Below are 19109 nucleotides of genomic sequence, written 5' to 3' on the forward strand. Positions count from 1 at the left end.
AAAAAAGTTATTCAAATATGTACATTATGGCTAATAAAGTAGGACAGTTTTCTAAACTGATGGGTCCTATGAAAGGACAAAATCAGTCTGCAAGTACTAGTCGTTGAGTTCGAGGTCAGGGTTATTCCTTTAAGTACTGTAATAAAAATTAGCGGCACAAATTCGTTTACACCCACCCACTTTCTAGCATCTCAGCATTTTATGTTTTAAAAAATTGAGGTGCAGCTTATCTTTTTTCCTGGCCTTTAAAAATGGTGAGTTTGAAGAGGTCCTTTCTATTACTCTGACATTTTCTCCTCAGCTGACCTTATTGATTTCCACTTCAACTGCTAAACCAGCAGCTAGGCTATTGATTTGTCGTCTTAAAATCTTTTTTTCTTTAGTCTGAGGAAGCGCCTTGAGGACAAATATATGGGAGAGTCCATGAGGAAAGTAGTAGCACAAAAGGACTAATGTTTTGTTCTCATATTTCCGGGGTCCCCTCGCGGGATTCAGTGAAGTGGAGGAATTCCTAAAGTTTCCCCGGTTTTGTTTTTAGTCAACTTAATCTTCAAAGTCAACAAAGCCTTAACGATCTCGGGCTAAAACCTAGCACCCAGTCTCAGTTTCTAACAGGGTCAGAGACAATGAAAACAGCGTCAGTTAATAAGCACTTGCGACGGTAGCCCGCAGAGAAAACTACTCCCAGGAAGTGATTTCCGGGTGGAGGTGGGAGGGGTGGCTAATTTCCGGTCTGAGGGCCGGCGACGGCTCTTGCGCAAGCGCAGTTCACATTTTCCTGGCTTTTTTTTTTTTTTTTTCCCTCCCCTCCCCCTCCCTTCCCCAGCCTGAGGGGTCTTGAGGTGACAGCGACTGCGATTCCAGCAGGAGGAGGAGAAGATGGACAAGGGGAAGGCCGGGCGACGGCGATCTTCATCCGGTGAGAAAGGGTCGGAGGAGGGCTGAGCATATTGTTTCCTACCTCGGGCAAAGCGGGGGAACAGGCGACGACGGGTGCTGCGGCCCGGAGCTGCGAGGGCTCGGGCTCCGGCTCGGGCTCGGGCGCGGGGGGGAGGGGAGGAGGTGAGGTGAGTGGGGAGTGGAATGGAGTGGGGTGGAGGGGCGCGCACAATGGAGGGTTCCCGGGTCTCGCGGGCCCCTGCGAGTCGAAGACCCACTGCGAGCTGTCATCAAAGCCTCGGCCGCTCTTCACCCCGTCACCCCTTTTCATTTTTGTCCTCCCGCGAGCACCCTCCTTGGGTCTCATCGGCCTGCGGCTCTTCCCGGTTGGCTTGTCGCTCTCCTGCCACGCCTTCCTCGTAATTCCACCAGTGTTCCAGTTTTATTTCCAGCTTCTCAGCGCCTTGGTCCTACTTTCCTCTCTTCCTTTGATTCTCGACTTTGGCTCTTTCTCACCCCTGTACCTCCTGGCAGGTAAAAGCAGCAAAGAAGGAAAGGTTGGGCATGTTAATTGACACTTCATTCCTCGTCTAAGTGCTGCAAGCAACGTGTCTTACTTGGTCTTCTGAGCCGGCCCGCTTAATAACGTTTTTATTTTCTAGACACCCCCTTCTTCCAAAAGCGATTCAAAAGTCGAACAAAGGATTTGAAGCCATGTTTCGTTGTGTTTTTATTCTCACCGTGTTTTTGTTTTTGAAATTGTTTTGCGGCTTAAATGACTGTCTTCAGTTTTGGATACTACATCTTAGAAACACAAAAGTGGAGGTGTAAGACGCGAGGTCGAGCCCCTCCCAGTCAGCAAGTTTTTGTCAAAGATCTCATCCATTAAGGGTACCGCAGTTTCTGTGTTAAGTCCTGTGGACTTACCAGAGGAGGAGGGGACAAGGGCTCTTTAATAAGCTTACACTCTAGTACACTAACATTCGGTGAATCAATTATTTCATTAAATTTTCTTATTTATTGTTGTGCCATCTGTTGTTGCATAGACAGTCTATGCAGTCTATTTAGACAATTCTACATATATTTAGGAGTGCCCTTGTGGCAGTGTGCCTCAAACTTTTTTGGCCGCAAAGGAGAGTGAACATGGGTCTCTGGGACATTGCTTGAAGTAGCTGAAAACCTGAAATTCCTCTTCATAAGCAACCAGTATTACCATTTGTGTGTGTATTCTAGAGATATTCTTTGCTGTTGAAAGTGTATGTATGTATTATATATATACATATATACACACATATGTATGTATGTATATGCCTTCAATAGATCGGTGTTTGTTTTAATATACTTTTTTCTCCCCTAAAACCTTCAAGTGAAATTGACACATAAGGACTATGCACAGTGTTTATCTGGTGTCATTTGTGTGCTTCCTCACACAGAACTTTAGGGGTAATCATACCTCAGTTTAACATGCACAGCCTTTTTTCAATAAAAGCATTTCTCCTTGGCTTAGTACATTGTTTTGGGGGTAAGGGCAAGATATGAGCCTTGTTCTTCAGCAAATCCCATCCTCTTTACCTGGTTACACTTAGATTTATTTATCTATTTATTACAGTTAATTTGGTGCAAGTAGTTGTGGGAAGTAAAATTTGAGAGTAAAATTGTTAATTCTTTTTTTTTTTTTTTTTTTTTTTTTGCGGTACGCGGGCCTCTCACTGTTGTGGCCTCTCTCGTTGCGGAGCACAGGCTACGGACGCGCAGGCCCAGCGGCCATGGCTCACGGGCCCAGCCGCTCCGCGGCATGTGGGATCCTCCCGGACCGGGGCACGAACCCGCATCCCCTGCATCGGCAGGCGGACTCTCAACCACTGCGCCACCAGGGAAGCCCTAAAATTGTTAATTCTTAAAAGACGTTGATATTTATGTGAGCTATCCCTCTGGAGAGGATTTCTTTTTCTGCTGACTTCCCTTTTGGAGCTGTCCTTTCTGAAAAGTAATTGTTAATGTATAGTAAAAACCATTCTCAGATCTAATATTAACTAGCTGTTCCCCAGTATTCATCTGGTTTTAAGAGATGAATATTAATTTTTAAGAATGATTCTTTTCTGAATAGTGTATATTTAATTTTCTCACATAGATTCTCAGAAACAGAACAATCAGTTGGCTTAAAGGGATTCTGAATTCTGTGTGACATTTATGTGCATGCAGTTGCCATTTCATTAGGAGGGTTGCTAACTGGAACTTGAATGACTGGAAGTGACATTTATCATCGTGAGAATTTCATAAGTACCCAAAGGTAAAATTTTGATTAATAACAGGAAGAATTCTAAGTTAGAGGTATAAGGAAGGCGGATGTTAGTCGAGAGAGAAAACAAGACATGAAGTTTCAAGTTTCCTCTGTGAGACTGCACTAGGTTTTCCTAAACTTTCTCCTGAACAAGGAAGAACTATGAAGGGTTACATAGTGTATTGCCCAGAACTCTTTTAGTTGCAAGTAGCAGAAACCCAATTCCAGGTGGTTTAAGCAAAACAAAAAAACAAGCATTTGTGGACTCACATAACTGACAACTGTAGGAGTTGGATGGCTTCTGGCATGGCTGTATCTGTTTCAGGCACTGGTTCTCAACGTATGGTCTGGGAACCTCTGGGTTCCCTGAGTCCCTTTTGGGTCTGTGAGCTTACACGGTTTTTCATAATTTTAAGACATTGTTTGCCTTTCCCTCTTAATCTTCTACCTGTGTACAGGACAGTTTTCCAGAGGCTACATGACATGTATCCCAGCAAATTGAATGCAGAAGCATATAGAGGAAATCATCTGTCTTTTATTAAGTCAGATGTTAAAGAGAGTTGCAAAAAGTGAAATAATGCCATTCTTCTCAATGTTTTGAAACTAAAGTTATTTAAAAAATAGTTATGTTAACATGCATTGTGTTATTGTTTTTAAATGAGTTAATAAAGAAAAATTCTGTAAGTAGAAGAACCACAAAAACTCTGATTGCCCTACTTTTCTGGAATGTGGCCATGAATCAAGAATCAAGCATAAAACACCTCTAAGCATGAGAGGAGAAATCACATGGTTTGTATGCTAAAGTTCACTCATGAGAAGCTTTTGAAGGCTTTCTTCCTATTATATTGAATCTATGTGTTTAAGTTATTTATTACCCCAATAAAGATGAATATCTTATTTCCAGGTTTCCAGCATATCAAAGCAGTGAATTAGATGGGGACACAGATAAAAAATTATTGGTACCAGAGACAGGTCTAGTGACAGTTGAATGAAATAATAAAAGTGCTAATGGTCATTCAAGGGAGCATGACCATTAGAAATGTTTAACAACAACAAAAGTATAACAGATATATTAGAGTCATAGATCACAACTTCCAAATGAATTTTTGAATTAAAACAGGAAAGTTGAAGTAAATTTCAAGTTATCAACTGTTCAGGCAACAACCTTGGAGATCTGTGTTCATTCTCATTTGCAGTTAAGGATAGATAAGTTTTTTTTAGTACTTAAGTACTAAACAGCATGCTAAGAATTTTACAGATGTTATAATTCTTTCCAAAACCTTCTGAGGTGGTTATTATTATTTCTGATATACAGATGAGGAACCTGGAATTTAGGGAGGGTAAGTAACTGTTAGCAATACAAGAAGTAGAGCCAGGATTCAAAATATGGTCTTTCTGATTACAAAACATATAATTTAAATCTTTTTTACTGTCATAGGATGTTAGTGAACCTTACTTGGAAAAAAGGTTTGATGGACAAATAAATGGGACAACTGTAGTTATAAGAAAATTTTATTTACTGCAGGATTTTTCAGAGCTTTTGCTGTGCTACTGTACATTCTGCCTCTCCAAGAGATTGTCTGAACATGCAGTGTTTTTCAAACTTGTTTGATTTTGAAACTCTTCCCTCCTCCCCCAGTTTCAGCTTGAGGATCTAGTGTCCCATGATGATACACCTTTCTTTTTTCAGTAGGTCCAGGTGATGGCTGCATATTATGCAGTGTCTGATGAACCATAATTGAAGTTCAAAACCAGAATCTACAATTAATCATGGTAAAACTACTTTATTTGCAGTGATGTTAGCTGAAGCCATTGGAATGGATAGGATTACCCACAGAAAGAGTATGGAGTGAGAAAAATCTTGAATCACATATATTTAATTTCAAAGTAAGGAGGAAGAGACACTGGTGAGCCGTTAGGCAGATTAGAAGGAGTATGATAGGTTTGGGAAGCAAGGGAGAGTGAATGCAATGTAAATCAGAGAGTTAAAGCAGTATGAGGATGCTGGATTTGGCAACTGGTAGGTCACTTTTTTTTTTACCACTGATTTTAGTAGAGCAGTAGGGACAAAAGCCAGATTTCAAGAGGCTAAATGAATGAGTGGTGGTGAGGAAATAGAAGATGAGATGTGCATTAAAGATTTTGGAACAAGCTTGAGTATGAAATTAAGTAGAAAGGATTATTTAAAAAAAGGCTATAAAAATCAGGTTTGTATGGCATGGGAAAGGGTTCACTGGAGAGAGAACGATATCAGGTAGGAGATAATTGATAGGGTGAAGTCTTAGAAGAATGGGGGAGGATAGACTCAGGACAGTTTGTTAAATAAGACTTGTGTGAAGGTGGGAGGATGGATAAAGATATAGATAAATTTTGAGAAGTTAAGGATATTGCAATGATGGCTTCTAAGTGAAATAGACAAGATCATCTTTTGAGAAAGAGGGACTTTCAGGTGGTATTGGGAGCTCAAAATAGAGTAGGAGGTCAATTAGGGATGAATAAAAGAGCTATTGGGCTTCCCTGGTGGCGCAGTGGTTGAGAGTCCACCTGCCGATACAGGGGACACGGGTGCGTGCCCCAGTCCGGGAAGATCCCACATGCTGCGGAGCAGCTGGGCCCATGAGCCATGGCCGCTGAGCCTGCGCGTCCGGAGCCTGTGCTCCGCAACGGGAGAGGCCACAACGGTAAGAGGCCCGCGTACTACAAAAAAAAAAAAAAAAGAACTATTAACTAATTTTGAAAAAGTATTTGTTAAAACACGTGTGTGTCTGTAGATAGTACCAGTTGTGGTTACTACAATTATATGACTTTCTTTAGCAGTGCTAATCAGTCTAGGAGCAAGAATTTGGGGGGAATAAAAGAATTTAGTTTTACTTAGGGTTAAAGGGTATTATACGATGTGGGGGTAAAAAATGGGATCAGTGCGAGTGAGTAAATGGAAGGGTTAAAGGACAGTATGTTGTAGAATGAGAGGTTCACATTTGTGAGCTTGAGAAGTGTAACCCTATTAAATCTATTTGTGAATGCATGTTGTTGAAATGGGAATGTGATATGAAGAAGCTTGTTGGACTAGAGTAAAATGAGTCCATTGTATTGAGTGATTTGATTTATGAAAGTTTTAGAGCTTCGGTATGATGGTAGGTTTTAACGATAGAGAGGAAAACTATGAATCAAGTATCAGAATATTCTAGGAATGTTGGAAAGGGTCGTGGGTCAGTACATGGCCATTACAATATGGGTGAGGTAATAATACATACAAGTTATGGGAATTTTAAAGGAGGAATTATTGCAATAAGGATGAATATTAATTGGAAGTGGTGGCAGGGGGAGGAGGTTGTTAATCCCTTTCCCTGTTTTTATAAGTGGGAGAAGAATCTTCTTGAGAGAGTCTTAAAAAAATAGTGTAGTAAATAAAAAGATGTATAATGTATAATTATGTAATAAAAAGGATTCAATTAAACTAAGGTGGAGGAAATGTTCAAGGAGAAGATTCAGAATTTAAGGAAATTGTATTGACTTTGGAAAGGAATTTGGTGGGCTGGGGAAGAGCTAGAGAAGAGTGTAGATGAAAACTATACCTCAATAAAAAGAAAAACAGAGAATATTAAAAAGACATGTACTCAAGGGTCAAGTTAAAAAAAAAAGAATGTAGTGAAAAGGGTAGAGTGGCATTACCTAAGAGATGAGGCAATAACAAGGTAATAAGCTGTAGGGATTGAAATCTAGGGTGGTGAATGTGGTTCCCAAACCTGGTGATAGAAGGCAGAGGATTGGAAAGTAGATTAGAGGGGGGATATGGTAACACAGGGAGTGGGTTATGTATAGGACTGAGTAGCTCTAAAGATTCAGACTGGAACTTTGCTGTAATGGTGCTGTCTCAAACCTGCCTCTCAGATGTATAACTCTAATGTGAGTCTTCAGTAATTTAGGAGGCTGGCTAATGTGAGCTGCTTCATCACATATACCTATATTGATAACTCACTTCTTGGCTTCACTTAGCATTGCACTGTCCTACCACCCATTTCTCCCTGTCTAAAACTTATTATCTAAAACTTACTTCAAAGCCCAGTTCAGGGCTTCCCTGGTGGCGCAGTGGTTGAGAGTCCGCCTGCCGATGCAGGGGACACGGGTTCGTGCCCCGGTCTGGGAAGATCCCACATGCCGCGGAGCGGCTGGGCCCGTGAGCCATGGCCGCTGAGCCTGTGCGTCCGGAGCCTGTCCTCCGCAACGGGAGAGGCCACAACAGTGAGAGGCCCGCGTAACGCATAAAAAAAAAAAAAAAAAAAAAAAAAACCCAGTTCAATTGTGCCTTTTTCAAGAACTATCTCCTAATTAACTCAAACTTAAAAAATATTCCTATTTTTGAATTTCCATGGGTGTTTGCACCTCTTATGTGATGTTTACCAGATTCCATCATATATTCTAGCTTGCTGAATTGTTTAATCTCTGCTTTTATACTGTTAACTCTGTGACAGGGACTGTCTTATTCATTTCCTATCCCCATAGCATCCAGCATGCCTTAGAGTGTTCTGGTTAAGAATTCCACCTCTGGACTCAGACCAGTGATGGATTAACATGGTGACCTTGGGCAAGTTATTTGTATTTTTCAAACCTAAATTCTTCATCTATAAAATGGAGATAATGCCATTACTGAACTCACAAGACTTTTGTAAGATTAAATAAAATAATTTGTGTAAAGTACTTAGCATAGTGCCTGGCAATGGTAATTACTGTTGTTTAAAATAAATGTTTATATAATATATGAATGAATGGTTCCACAAGCTCCTTGAGAAAAAGTCATGCTTTCTGATTATTTGACATATATATATAATGGGAATAATTAGAGCGATTTTTCTGTATGCTAATGTAAATACATTAAGGTTTCTTAAAGAGGGGTATTTTAGTATAAAATATTGTAATAATAATAGTTATCATTTATTTTGCAGTATTTGCCAGATATACTCTAAATACTTTAATATAGACAATCTCCCTTTATTTTGAAATATAGTTAATTTATTGTGTTTGTTTCAGGTGTACAGCAAAGTGATTCAGCTGTATATATGTTTTTCAGATTATTTTCCATTATAGGTATTACAAGATATTGAATATTGTTCCCTGTTTTATACAGTAAATCCTTGTTGCTTATCTATTTTATGTATAGTAGTTTGTATCTGTTAATCCCATACTTGTAATTTATTGTTCCGCCCACTCTCTTTCCCCTTTGGTAACCATAAGTTTTTTTTCTATGTCTGTGAGTCTGTTTCTGTTTTGTACTTAGATTCATTTGTATTAATTTTTACATTCTGCATACAAGTGATATCGTATATTTATCTTTTTATGACATTTCACTTAATATGATATTCTCTGGGTCCATTCATGTTGCTGCAAATGGCAATATTTCATTCTTTTTTATGGCTGAGTAATATTGCATTATATTTATGTGTGTGTGTGTGTGTGTGTGTCTACACACACCGCATCTTCTTTATCCAGTCATCTGTTGATACACACTTAGGTTGCTTCCATGTCTTGGCTATTATAAATAGTGCTGCTATGAACATTGGGGTGCATGTATCTTTTTGAATTAGAGTTTTCTTCTTTTCTGGATATATGCCCAGGAGTGGGATTGCTGAATCACGGTAGCTCTATTTTTTGTTTGTTTGTTTTTAAATTTTATTTATTTTATTATTTTTGGCTGCGTTGGGTCTTTGCTGCTGCGCGCGGGCTTTCTCTAGTTGCCGCGAGTGGGGGTTACTCTTTGTTGCAGTGCGTGGGCTTCTCATTGCAGTGTCTTCTCTTGTTACAGAGCATGGGCTCTAGGTGCATGGGCTTCAGTAGTTGTGGCTTGCGGGCTCTAGAGCGCAGGCTCAGTAGCTGTGGAGCATGGGCTTAGTTGCTCCATAGCATGTGGGATCTTCTTGGACCAGGGCTTGAACCCATGTACCCTGCATTGGCAGGTGGATTCTTAACCACTGCGCCACCAGGGAAGCCCCTTCAGTTTTTGTTTTTATTTTTTAATTATTAAAAAAAATATTTATTTTAGTTATTTATTTTGTCTGTGTTGGGTCTCAGTTGCAGCATGTGGGGTCTTTGTTGTGGTGCTCAGGCTTCTCTTCTCTCTAGTTGTGGTGTGCGGGTTCCAGGACATATGGGCTCTGTAATTGTGGCATGTGGGGTCCAGAGCGCATGGACTCTGTAGTTTGTGACACGTGGGCTCTCTCTTTGAGGCATGCGAGCTCAGTAGATGTGGCCCCGTGGCATGTGGGATCTTAGTGCCCCAACTGGGGATCGAACCCATGTCCCCTGCATTGGAAGGAGGATTCTTTACCACTGGACCACCAGGGAAGTCCCCATTTTTTGTTTTTAAAGGAACCCACATACTGTTTTCCATAGTGGCGGTACCAACTTACATTCCCACCAACAGTGTAGGAGGATTCCCTTTTCTCCACACCCTCTCCAGCATTTATTATTTGTAGACTTTTCCATGATAGTTATTCTGACTGGTGTGAGGTGATACCTCATTGTGGTTTTGATTTCCATTTCTCTAATAATTAGCGACATTGAGCATCTTTTCATGTGCCTTTTGGCCATCTGCATGTCTTCTACGGAGAAATGTGTACTTAGGTCTTCTGCCCATTTTTTGATTGGGTTGTTTTGTTTTATTTTTTTGATATTAAGTTGTATGAGCTGTTTGTATATTTTGGAAATTAAGCTCTTGTCAGTCACATTGTTTGCAAATATTTTCTCCCATTCTGTAGGTTGTCTTTTCATCTTGTTGATGGTTTCCTTTGCTGTGCAAAAGCTTTTAAGTTTGATTAGGTCCCATTTGTTTAGTTTTGCTTTTATTTCTTTTGGGAGACTAGACTATGTCACTTTAATCTTGGCAATTGAAAAGCTGGATATTGTCCCCTTTTTAGAGATGAGACACTGAGTCTCAGAGAAGTCACAGCTAGTAAGCCAAGATATAAATTTAGGTTGTTGGACTTTAATATTTTTACTCTAGAGCACTGTGCTATACCAGACAGTCACAAGCAGCGATGCATCATTTATTAAAATGCTCTAATACCAACCTAGTATCAGATGGAGCAACTCAGTTATAGAACCCCTAAAATTTTGGGAAGTCACAATAGTAGTCACTAAAAGAAATGTACAAACATTCTGCAAAATAGGATAGAAGCATTTTAAACTCAATGAGTCTGTGATTTAAGCAACTGATATTCCTTTTTTAAAAATACATATATTTTATTAAATTGAAAGTTGACTAGAAAGTGAATTTATATAAGAAATGTTTTCTTACCATTTATCTAAATGTTATATATTTTTGGTAGTCTGAGAAATGCTACTTTATTGAAAATTATTTAAATCTATCGAAAACTTAAGTATAGAAGTTAAAATAATTTTTACATCAGTGATTGCTCGAGGAAATGCATATGGTGAAATTCATGCTATTTTCATGAAATGAGAGAAATTATTTCAGCTATATAGATTTCTGGATAAGCTATAGCCCATTCGTTATAACTGTTATTTTAAAGGTTTTTTAATTTTTAAGTTGAGATATTACATACGACACAGTACAATATCTTTAGTTTGATGATTTTTTATACTTGTATACATACACTTGTATAACTATCACCTAGATCAAGATACGGAACATTTCCAGCATCTCAGAAGGATAACTTGTATCCCATCCCAGTCAGTCAGTAGTTTTTCCCTGCTCAGGTACTCACACTGTCCTAACTAGTATCAACATAGATTTGTTTTACCTGTTCCTGAATTCCACATAAATAGAATCATACATTCTTCTGCATCTGTTTTCTTCTGAACGTAATGTCTGTGAGATGTATCCGTGTTGTGCACAGCAGTAATTCATTCTTTTTTATTACTATGTAGTTTTCAATTAGCAATAATTGCGCCTCGGATAAACCTCATTGGCTACGATACTGCCACTGTGCAAAGTTTGTAGTTTTCTATTGTATGAAAAGGTTTATCCATGCTCCTGTGATGGACATTTGGATTGTTTTTAGTTTTTGGCTATTAAGAACAAAGATAACATTCTTATACATGCCTTTTGGTGGACACAGGCACTCATTTCTCTTGATTAAATATCTAGAAATGTAATTGTTGGACATTGAGTAGGCAGGTGTCTAACTTTAGTAGATACTGACTGGCAAAGTAGATGTATTCGTTTACACTCCCACCAGCAATATATGAGACTTCTGGTCTCTTACCAATACTTGGTATTGTCATTCTTTTTAAGTTTACCCTTTCTAAGGGCTGTGTAATGGTGTTCTCTTACCATTTTAGTTTACACTTCTCTAGTAATAATGAAATTGAGCATATTTTCATATGTTTACTGGCCATTTGGACATTCTTTTTTATGGAGTACCTATTCAAGGCTTTTTCCCATTTTGAAGATTGGGTTGTCTTGCCTTTGCTTTATAGGACTTCTTTATGTGTTCTGGTTATGAATCCTTTGACAGATATATGTATTATACAGTATTATTAACTATAGTCACCATGCTGTACATAGATACATGAATTATAAATAATCTTCCAGTCTGTGCTTTGCCTTCTCACTCAATGATGAGGTTTGGTGAACAGAAGTTTTTAATTTTAATGAAGTTGAGTTTATTAGTTCTTTCCTTTATGGATTAGTACTACTTGAGTCTTGTTTGAGAGATCCTTGCGAACCCCAAGGTCATGAAGATGTTCCCCTTATTTTTATTCTAGAAGCTTTATTTGTCTTTGACATTTAAATCTATGATCAATTTAAAAATAATTTTTGATATAGTGTGATGTTTATTACTTATTTGTTTACCTTGTTTGGTTATCAAATTGTGTCAGCATTACTCATGGAAAAGATCATCCCTTTTCCACTGAATTGCAGTGGTGTGTTTGTCATAAATAGGTGATCACATTTGTGTGGGTCTCTACCATTCATTTTTATTATGAAATTTGTGAGAAATTTCAGTGAATTGTAAGTTCCAGGAAGACTTAGGCTGTGTTTAATTTGCTCACTACACTATACCCACTGGCTAGCACAGTGCCAGACACATGATAGACATTCAGTAATTATTTGCTGACTGAATAAAAGAATCATAAAAGAAAATCCCGTAAAAGTCTGAAAAATGTTGATGAAGAAAGACTTAAGCTGTTCTCTGTTGCATAAATGCTTAGATATGTAGCCCTCACCTTGTGTTCTCCTCCCCTGTGGCCCCCCCACCCCCCATTATAAGAATTTATCTGGTCTTATGGTTCAGCCAACATAAATCGAAGACCTACTGGATACTAGGATTTTTGCCAAGGAATTTCTTATTGAGTTCTTAGAACCAACTTTCTTTTTTCAGTTGTCATCATATGTATATTGTTTAATTGAGAAATTTTGTGAGAATCTGCTACTCTTTGGTTATTTTTGACCTTTAGTCCTTCAGGTTCTGTAAAATGTATCAATGTAAATTGTAAATGTAACAAGAAGCTAATTTGAAACAAAAGATAACTGAAAAGATTTATTCTGTTATGTTATCTCATTTAATGTTAAATGATAATTTTTACTATGTCTTTGTAGAAATTGTCACAGAAGGGAAAAGGAAAAAGCCTTCATCTTTGGAGTTACATAAGGTATGTATTAGTTTTGCTCTTAACCTTTGCATTATCTTTAGAGTTAATAATATTGAAAGTATTTTGGTATTTGTCTTTTTAATAAAACTTTAGTAATTAAATTTAATTTAGTAATTAAATTTAATTAAAATTTAATAAAATAAAATTAATTAAATCCATAATTAATCAGTGTTTTTTGGGGAATGGTATATCCTAATTAACCAAGGGTTAGCTAGGAAACCCTTTCTGGGACCAGCCTTGTTTAAATCATTGTAAAATTTTCCAGTATACTTTCCGAGTCTTATTTTAGATTTATATAGAACAGAACTCATTTCTTTGATGACTGAATATATTAGAGCACCTGAGATTCATTCACTTATGATACTGTAGATGTTGAAGGGTTGTATTCAAGTCATGTGCTGAAATTTACTGTTTGGAATATGTATGTGTGTCCTTTTAAACATACGTTTTTTTCATTTATTTATTTCTTTTATATAAGCCAAGAGTAGCAAAACAAGTAAAATGAAGTTTCTACCTACATAGAGGTGTTTAAAAAAATTTAGTCTGTGTTTTTAGAAAGATAATCTTTTTTTCCTATAGAATTTTGTGATTTAAATGCCATAGTACCTTGATTTGCATTATAATAATTTATTAGAGACTTTTCTCTGAAACATTCTAATTATACACAGAGGACTTTAATTTGGTGTATTTTTTGGAACACAGAGGGACAAGAAGAAATCATAAAGGAGGGCTGTGAGAGGAATCAGGAGTACCTTACAAGACCACACAGAGAGCATGGCTTTGGATACTCTTTTTCTACCTTGGCTTACTTCAGATTTGTGGGGTGTGGTTTCTTCATTTAAAATTCTGGGACTTCCCTGGTGGCACAGTGGTTAAGAATCCACCTGCCAGTGCAGGGGACATGGGTTCTATCCCTGGTCCGGGAAGATCCCACATGCCGCAGAGCAACTAAGCCCGTGCGCCACAGCTACTGAGCCTACACTTTAGAGCCTGGGCGCCACAACTACTGAAGCCCGTGCTCCTAGAGCCCGTGTTCCGCAACAAGAGAAGCCACCGCCATGAGAAGTCCACACACCACAGTAAAGAATAGCCCCCACTCGCCGCAACTAGAGAAAGCCCATGTGCAGCAATGAAGACCCAACACAGCCAAAAAAAGAAAAAAAAAGAAAAAAATCCGGATTTAGGGAATCCAGGTGGTTCAGTGGTTAGGACTCCATGCTTTCACTGCTGTGGGCCTGGGTTTGATCCCTTGTTGGGGAACTAAGATCCCACAAGCCGTGCCATTCAGCCAAAAAAATTCTGGATTTAGCTTAAGTGAGGTAGATGAGGGAGTTAAAAAAGAAATTTACATTGCTATTATACCCAGTTTTATTATTTATTTATGTATTTGATTTTTAAGAATTTTTATTGGAGTATAGTTGATTTACAAGGTTGTGTTAGTTTTAGGTGTACAGCAAATGAATCAGTTATACATATGTCCACTCTCTTTTAGATTCTTTTCCCATATAGGTCATTACAGAGTATGGAGTAGAGTTCCCTGTGCTATACAGGGAACTTATTAGTTATCTATTTTATGTGTAGTAGTGTGTATATGACAATCCCAGTCTCCCAGTTTATCCCTCCCCCACCCCTTTCTCTTCTAGTAACCATAAGTTTGTTTTCTACATCCGTGACTCTATTTCTGTTTTGTAAATAAGTTCATTTGTACCAATTTTTAGGTGCCACATATAAGCAATATCATATGATATTTGTCTTTCTCTGTCTGACTTACTTTACTCAGTGTGACAGTCTCTAGGTCCATCCTTGTTGCTGCAAATGGCATTATTTTGTTCTTTTTTATGGCTGAGTAATATTCCACTGTATATATATGTACCACATCTTCTTTATCCATTCCTCTGTTGATGGACACTTAGGTTGCTTCCATGTCCTGGCTATTGTAAATAGAGCTGCAATGAACATTGTGGTACATGACTCTTTCTGAATTATGGTTTTCTCAGGGTGTATGCCCAGTAGCGGGATTGCTGGGTCATATGGTAGTTCTATTTGTAGTTTTTTAAGGAACCTCCATACTGTTCTCCTTAGTGGCTGTATCAGTTTACATTCCCACCAACAGTGCAAGAGGGTTCCCTTTTTTTCTCCACACCCTCTCCAGCATTTATTGTTTGTAGATTTTTTGATGATGGCCATTCTGACTGGTGTGAGGTGATACCTCATTGTAGTTTTGATTTTCATTTCTCTAATAATTAGTGATGTTGAGCATCTTTTCTTGTGCTTTTTGGCCATCTGTATGTCTTTGGAAAATGAGAAAAATGTACATTTAGATCTTCCATTAAAAAATATATTATTATTATTATTATTTTGGCCACACCACATGGCATGTGGGATCTTAGTTCCCTGTCCAGAGATTGAACCCCCGCCCCCTACATTGGAAGCGTGGTGTCTTAACTGCTGGACCGCCAGGGAAGTCCCTGTTTGTTTTTTTGATATTGAGCTGCCTGAGCTGTTTGTATATTTTGGAGATTAATCCCTTGTTGGTCTCTTCATTTGTGAATATTTTCTCCCATTTTGAGGGTTGTCTTTTTGTTTATGATTTCCTTTGCTGTGCAAAAGGTTTTAAGTTTAATTAGGTCCCATTTGTTTGTTTTTGTTTTTATTTTCATTACTCTAAGAGGTGGATCCAAAAGATATTGCTGCTATTTATGTCAAGAGTGTCCTGCCTATGTTTTCCTCTAAGAGTTTTATAGTATCCGGCCTTACATTTAGGTCTTTTTTCAAAAAAAGCTATTTGTTTATTTATTTTTGGCTGCATTGGGTCTTCATTGCTGTGCGCAGGCTTTCTCTAGTTGCGGCAAGCGAGGGCCACTCCCATTGCAGTGCATGGGCTTCTCATTGCAGTGGCCTCTCTTGTCGTGGAGCACGGGCTCTAGGCACATGGGCTTCAGTAGTTGTGGCATGCAGGCTCAGTAATTGTGGCTCGCAGGCTCTAGAGCGCAGGCTCAGGAGCTGTGGCACACGGGCTTAGTTGTCCCGTGGCATGTGGGAACCTCACGGACCAGGGGTCGAACCCATGTCCCCTGCATTGGCAGGCAGATTCTCAACCACTGGGCCACCAGGGAAGTCCCCATTTAGATCTTTAATCCAACTTGAGTTTATTTGTGTGTATGTACACCTGGTTTTAAATACCTCTGTATTGACTGCTACTTCTTTTCTGCTTAATACCTTCAGTGAAGTGAAATGCTTTGCTTTAGGACATTGGTTTATGCATCTTGCTCTGAAGCTCCACCATTAGAAATTCATAATTTGTATTATGAATTTGTATTATGAGTGTACTGACTAAAAACATTTCTCTTATTTTTAGTTGTACAGCAATGTTTTTTAAAACTGTTAATTTTCAAGTAACTTTCAATTTACAGAAATAGTACAGTTTCCATCTACCCTTCACTCAGCTTCCCCCAGTGTTAATGTATTACATAACCATAGTACAGTTATCAACATAAAGAAGTTAACATGGGTATATTTTAAACTATAGACATTATTTGAATTTCTTCAATTTTTTCATTAATGTCATTTTTCTGTTTTAGGATCCAATTCAGGATCTCACATTGCATTGATTTCCTTAAGTCTCTGACAGTTCTTGTCTTTTTTCTTTCATGACTATGACACTTTTAAAGAATACTAGGCAATATTTTCTTGAATCCTTAAGTTTGGGTTTCTCTTATGTTTCTAATCATGTGTGATTAGATTAAGGTTGTGGCTTTTTGAGAACAATACCACAGAAGTGTTGTGCCCTTCTCAGTTGTCCTATCAGGGGTACATAATGATGGTATGTCTTATTACTGGTGATTTCAATCTTGGATCACCTGGTTAAGATGGTGTCTGCGTGGTTACTCCATTGTAAAGTTATTTTTTATCTTTAATAAATAGATATCTTGGGAGAGATATCTTGTGTTTTTTCTCCCAGTTTTATTGAGATATAATTGACATATAGCACTCCATAAGTTTAAGGTGTACAATATAATGATTTTTCTTACATACATCATGAAATTACCACAGTAGGTTTAGTGAACATCCATCATCTCATATAGATACAACATTAAAGAAATAGAAAGAAATTTTTTCCCTTGTGATGAGAACTCTTTGGTTTTATTCTTTTAACAACTTCTATTTATAACGTACATCAGTGTTCATTTCTTTATCGTGTTGTATGTTACATCCCTAGTACTTATTTATCTTACAATTGGAAGTTTGTATTGGGAGAGATATTTTGAATCTATGCAAATATACTGTTTCTTCTTAAACCTTCACCCACTGTTTTAGCATTAAACAGTGGATCTTGCTTGCAACAGTTAAAATACGATATTCTATTGGTGACTTTCTATTTTCTTCATTCCCTCTATATTTATTAAAATTCTTCAGGAAGGGACAGCTGTCCCTCTTGTCTCATTTATTCAATTATTTACATACATCAACATGGACTTATAGGTATTTATTTTATTCTATGTGTTATAATCTACTACTGTCATTATTGGTTTTGTTGATCAAAGTATTCCAGCTTTGGCATTGGAAGTTCTTTCAGGATGGCTCTTGTGTCCTTTTGACATGCTCCTATGTTTGTTTGTTTGTTTTTTTGAGCTCTTCCTTACTTTCTGGTACTATAAGATACTTTCCAAGGAGCTCTGTTTTTTTAAATTCAAGAATAGTATTCAGAAACCCAGCTCAGGGTGCTAGATGTGCTCATTGCTGCTGGGGTGTCATCATTTCTAGGCTCTCTCAATAAACAGGACTAGAAGAATATATGTGTACTAACTCATACATATACATACATATCTGTATTTATTTCTCTATCTGCCTATCTATACATCTAAAGAAACCCTCATGAGTTCAGTACTGTTACTTCTGATTCCAATCCAATACCACAGGGCTTATTTTAGCCTGCCCTCTTTCCTTATTTATTTATTTTTTAATATTTATTTATTTGGCTGTGCTGGGTCTTAGTTGTGGCACGTGAGATATTTGTTGCACCACGCGGGATCTTTAGTTGCAGTATGTGAACTCTTAGTTGCGGCACGCAGGATCTAGTTCTCTGACCAGGGATCAAACCCCCGGCCCCCTGCGGAGTCTTAGCCACTGGACCATCAAGGAAGTCTCCTTCTTCGCTTATTTTTAACTTTTCTGTCTCTCAGTATCTACATTATATTTTCTTATTTGTTCAACCATAATATGCACATAAAGTTGTGGTACTGCTGTTTAAAAATGTAGAATTTTTTTAGAATATTAGCATATTAAATTCTTGTTAGCAGTTAATAGTATTGCTTTTTCTCTCAAGGCAGCTAGGGAAATAAATCACTGAAAGGATTAAAGTTTTGATTGGTATAGGGACAAGACTCTGATATATTTTAAGTAATTAAAAAAATATTTCTAAATCAATGCTAGATTGTTGTGAAGAAATTAGAAAATTCAGTTGAACAAAAAGAATACCACCTGGACACAGTTAAAATTAACACTGAAGTGTATATCCTACTAATTTGCGTATCTGTATATCTATCTATAATAAACAAATATTTAAATATTAATGGTTGAAAACCACAAAATACTATTATATTATTTACTTTTTCTACTTAATTATATATTATAAACATTTTCTGAAATCAAGTTTAAAGCATTGCTCAGTAGATACTTATTGGGTACTTAACATGTATTGGACACTATACTAGGCATAAGTACCAGGGAAGCAGTGGTAAACATTTTCAGTGACTACATTATATTCAACTGTAGAGATGTATCACAGTTACTTTAACCACTATCCTGTCATTATATTTTTGAATTGTTTTCAGTTAAAAATTATAAATTGTACTGCAGTTGTTATCCTTGTAGCTAAATCTTTGGAACATCATTATCTACTAATTATTCCTGGCCTTTTGATAGGTGCTGGAACTAGATTAACTCAAGGCTTATATCTCTGGATAGATGTAGAATAAGAGTGTGAACACTTTGAATTCTGCTAATGGGGAGATCCATAGCCTTTGGCACATCATTATCTACTAATTATTCCTGGCCTTTTGATAGGTGCTGGAACTAGATTAACTCAAGGCTTATATCTCTGGATAGATGTAGAGTAAGAGTGTGAACACTTTGAATTCTGCTAATGGGGAGATCCATAGTCTTTGGCTTTTTAAATGAGGAGGTTGATACTGAAAACTAAAAACCAAGACTTTCATTCTTCCTTGGTAAGTCATAGCCATATCTTTGAGCAGACCCCAAAGTTTCCCTAAATAATAATTCTACATCTATGTAGTATCTGAAGAAATAAGTGATTAAGGTTCTGAAGTTCTGTATT

General features: G+C 37.6%; 1 protein-coding gene and 1 pseudogene across 1 annotated transcript in view; one reads left to right on the plus strand and one right to left on the minus strand.

The window, feature by feature from the left end:
• Nucleotides 1-813: 813 nt before the first annotated feature.
• The window catches only part of SENP7 (SUMO specific peptidase 7), a 159648-nt gene continuing 141352 nt past the window's right edge, over nucleotides 814-19109 (plus strand). Inside the window, exons 1-2 of the mRNA XM_065876082.1 lie at nucleotides 814-919; nucleotides 12720-12772. Of these exons, the coding sequence (XP_065732154.1) occupies nucleotides 880-919; nucleotides 12720-12772 (93 nt within the window). The 5' untranslated portion in view covers nucleotides 814-879. The remainder of the gene's footprint in view (nucleotides 920-12719; nucleotides 12773-19109) is intronic.
• Nucleotides 11030-11112, minus strand: LOC136122992 (U4 spliceosomal RNA; annotated as a pseudogene).

Source organism: Phocoena phocoena, chromosome 4 (genome assembly GCF_963924675.1).
Source record: "Phocoena phocoena chromosome 4, mPhoPho1.1, whole genome shotgun sequence".
Taxonomy (NCBI): Eukaryota; Metazoa; Chordata; class Mammalia; order Artiodactyla; family Phocoenidae; genus Phocoena; species Phocoena phocoena.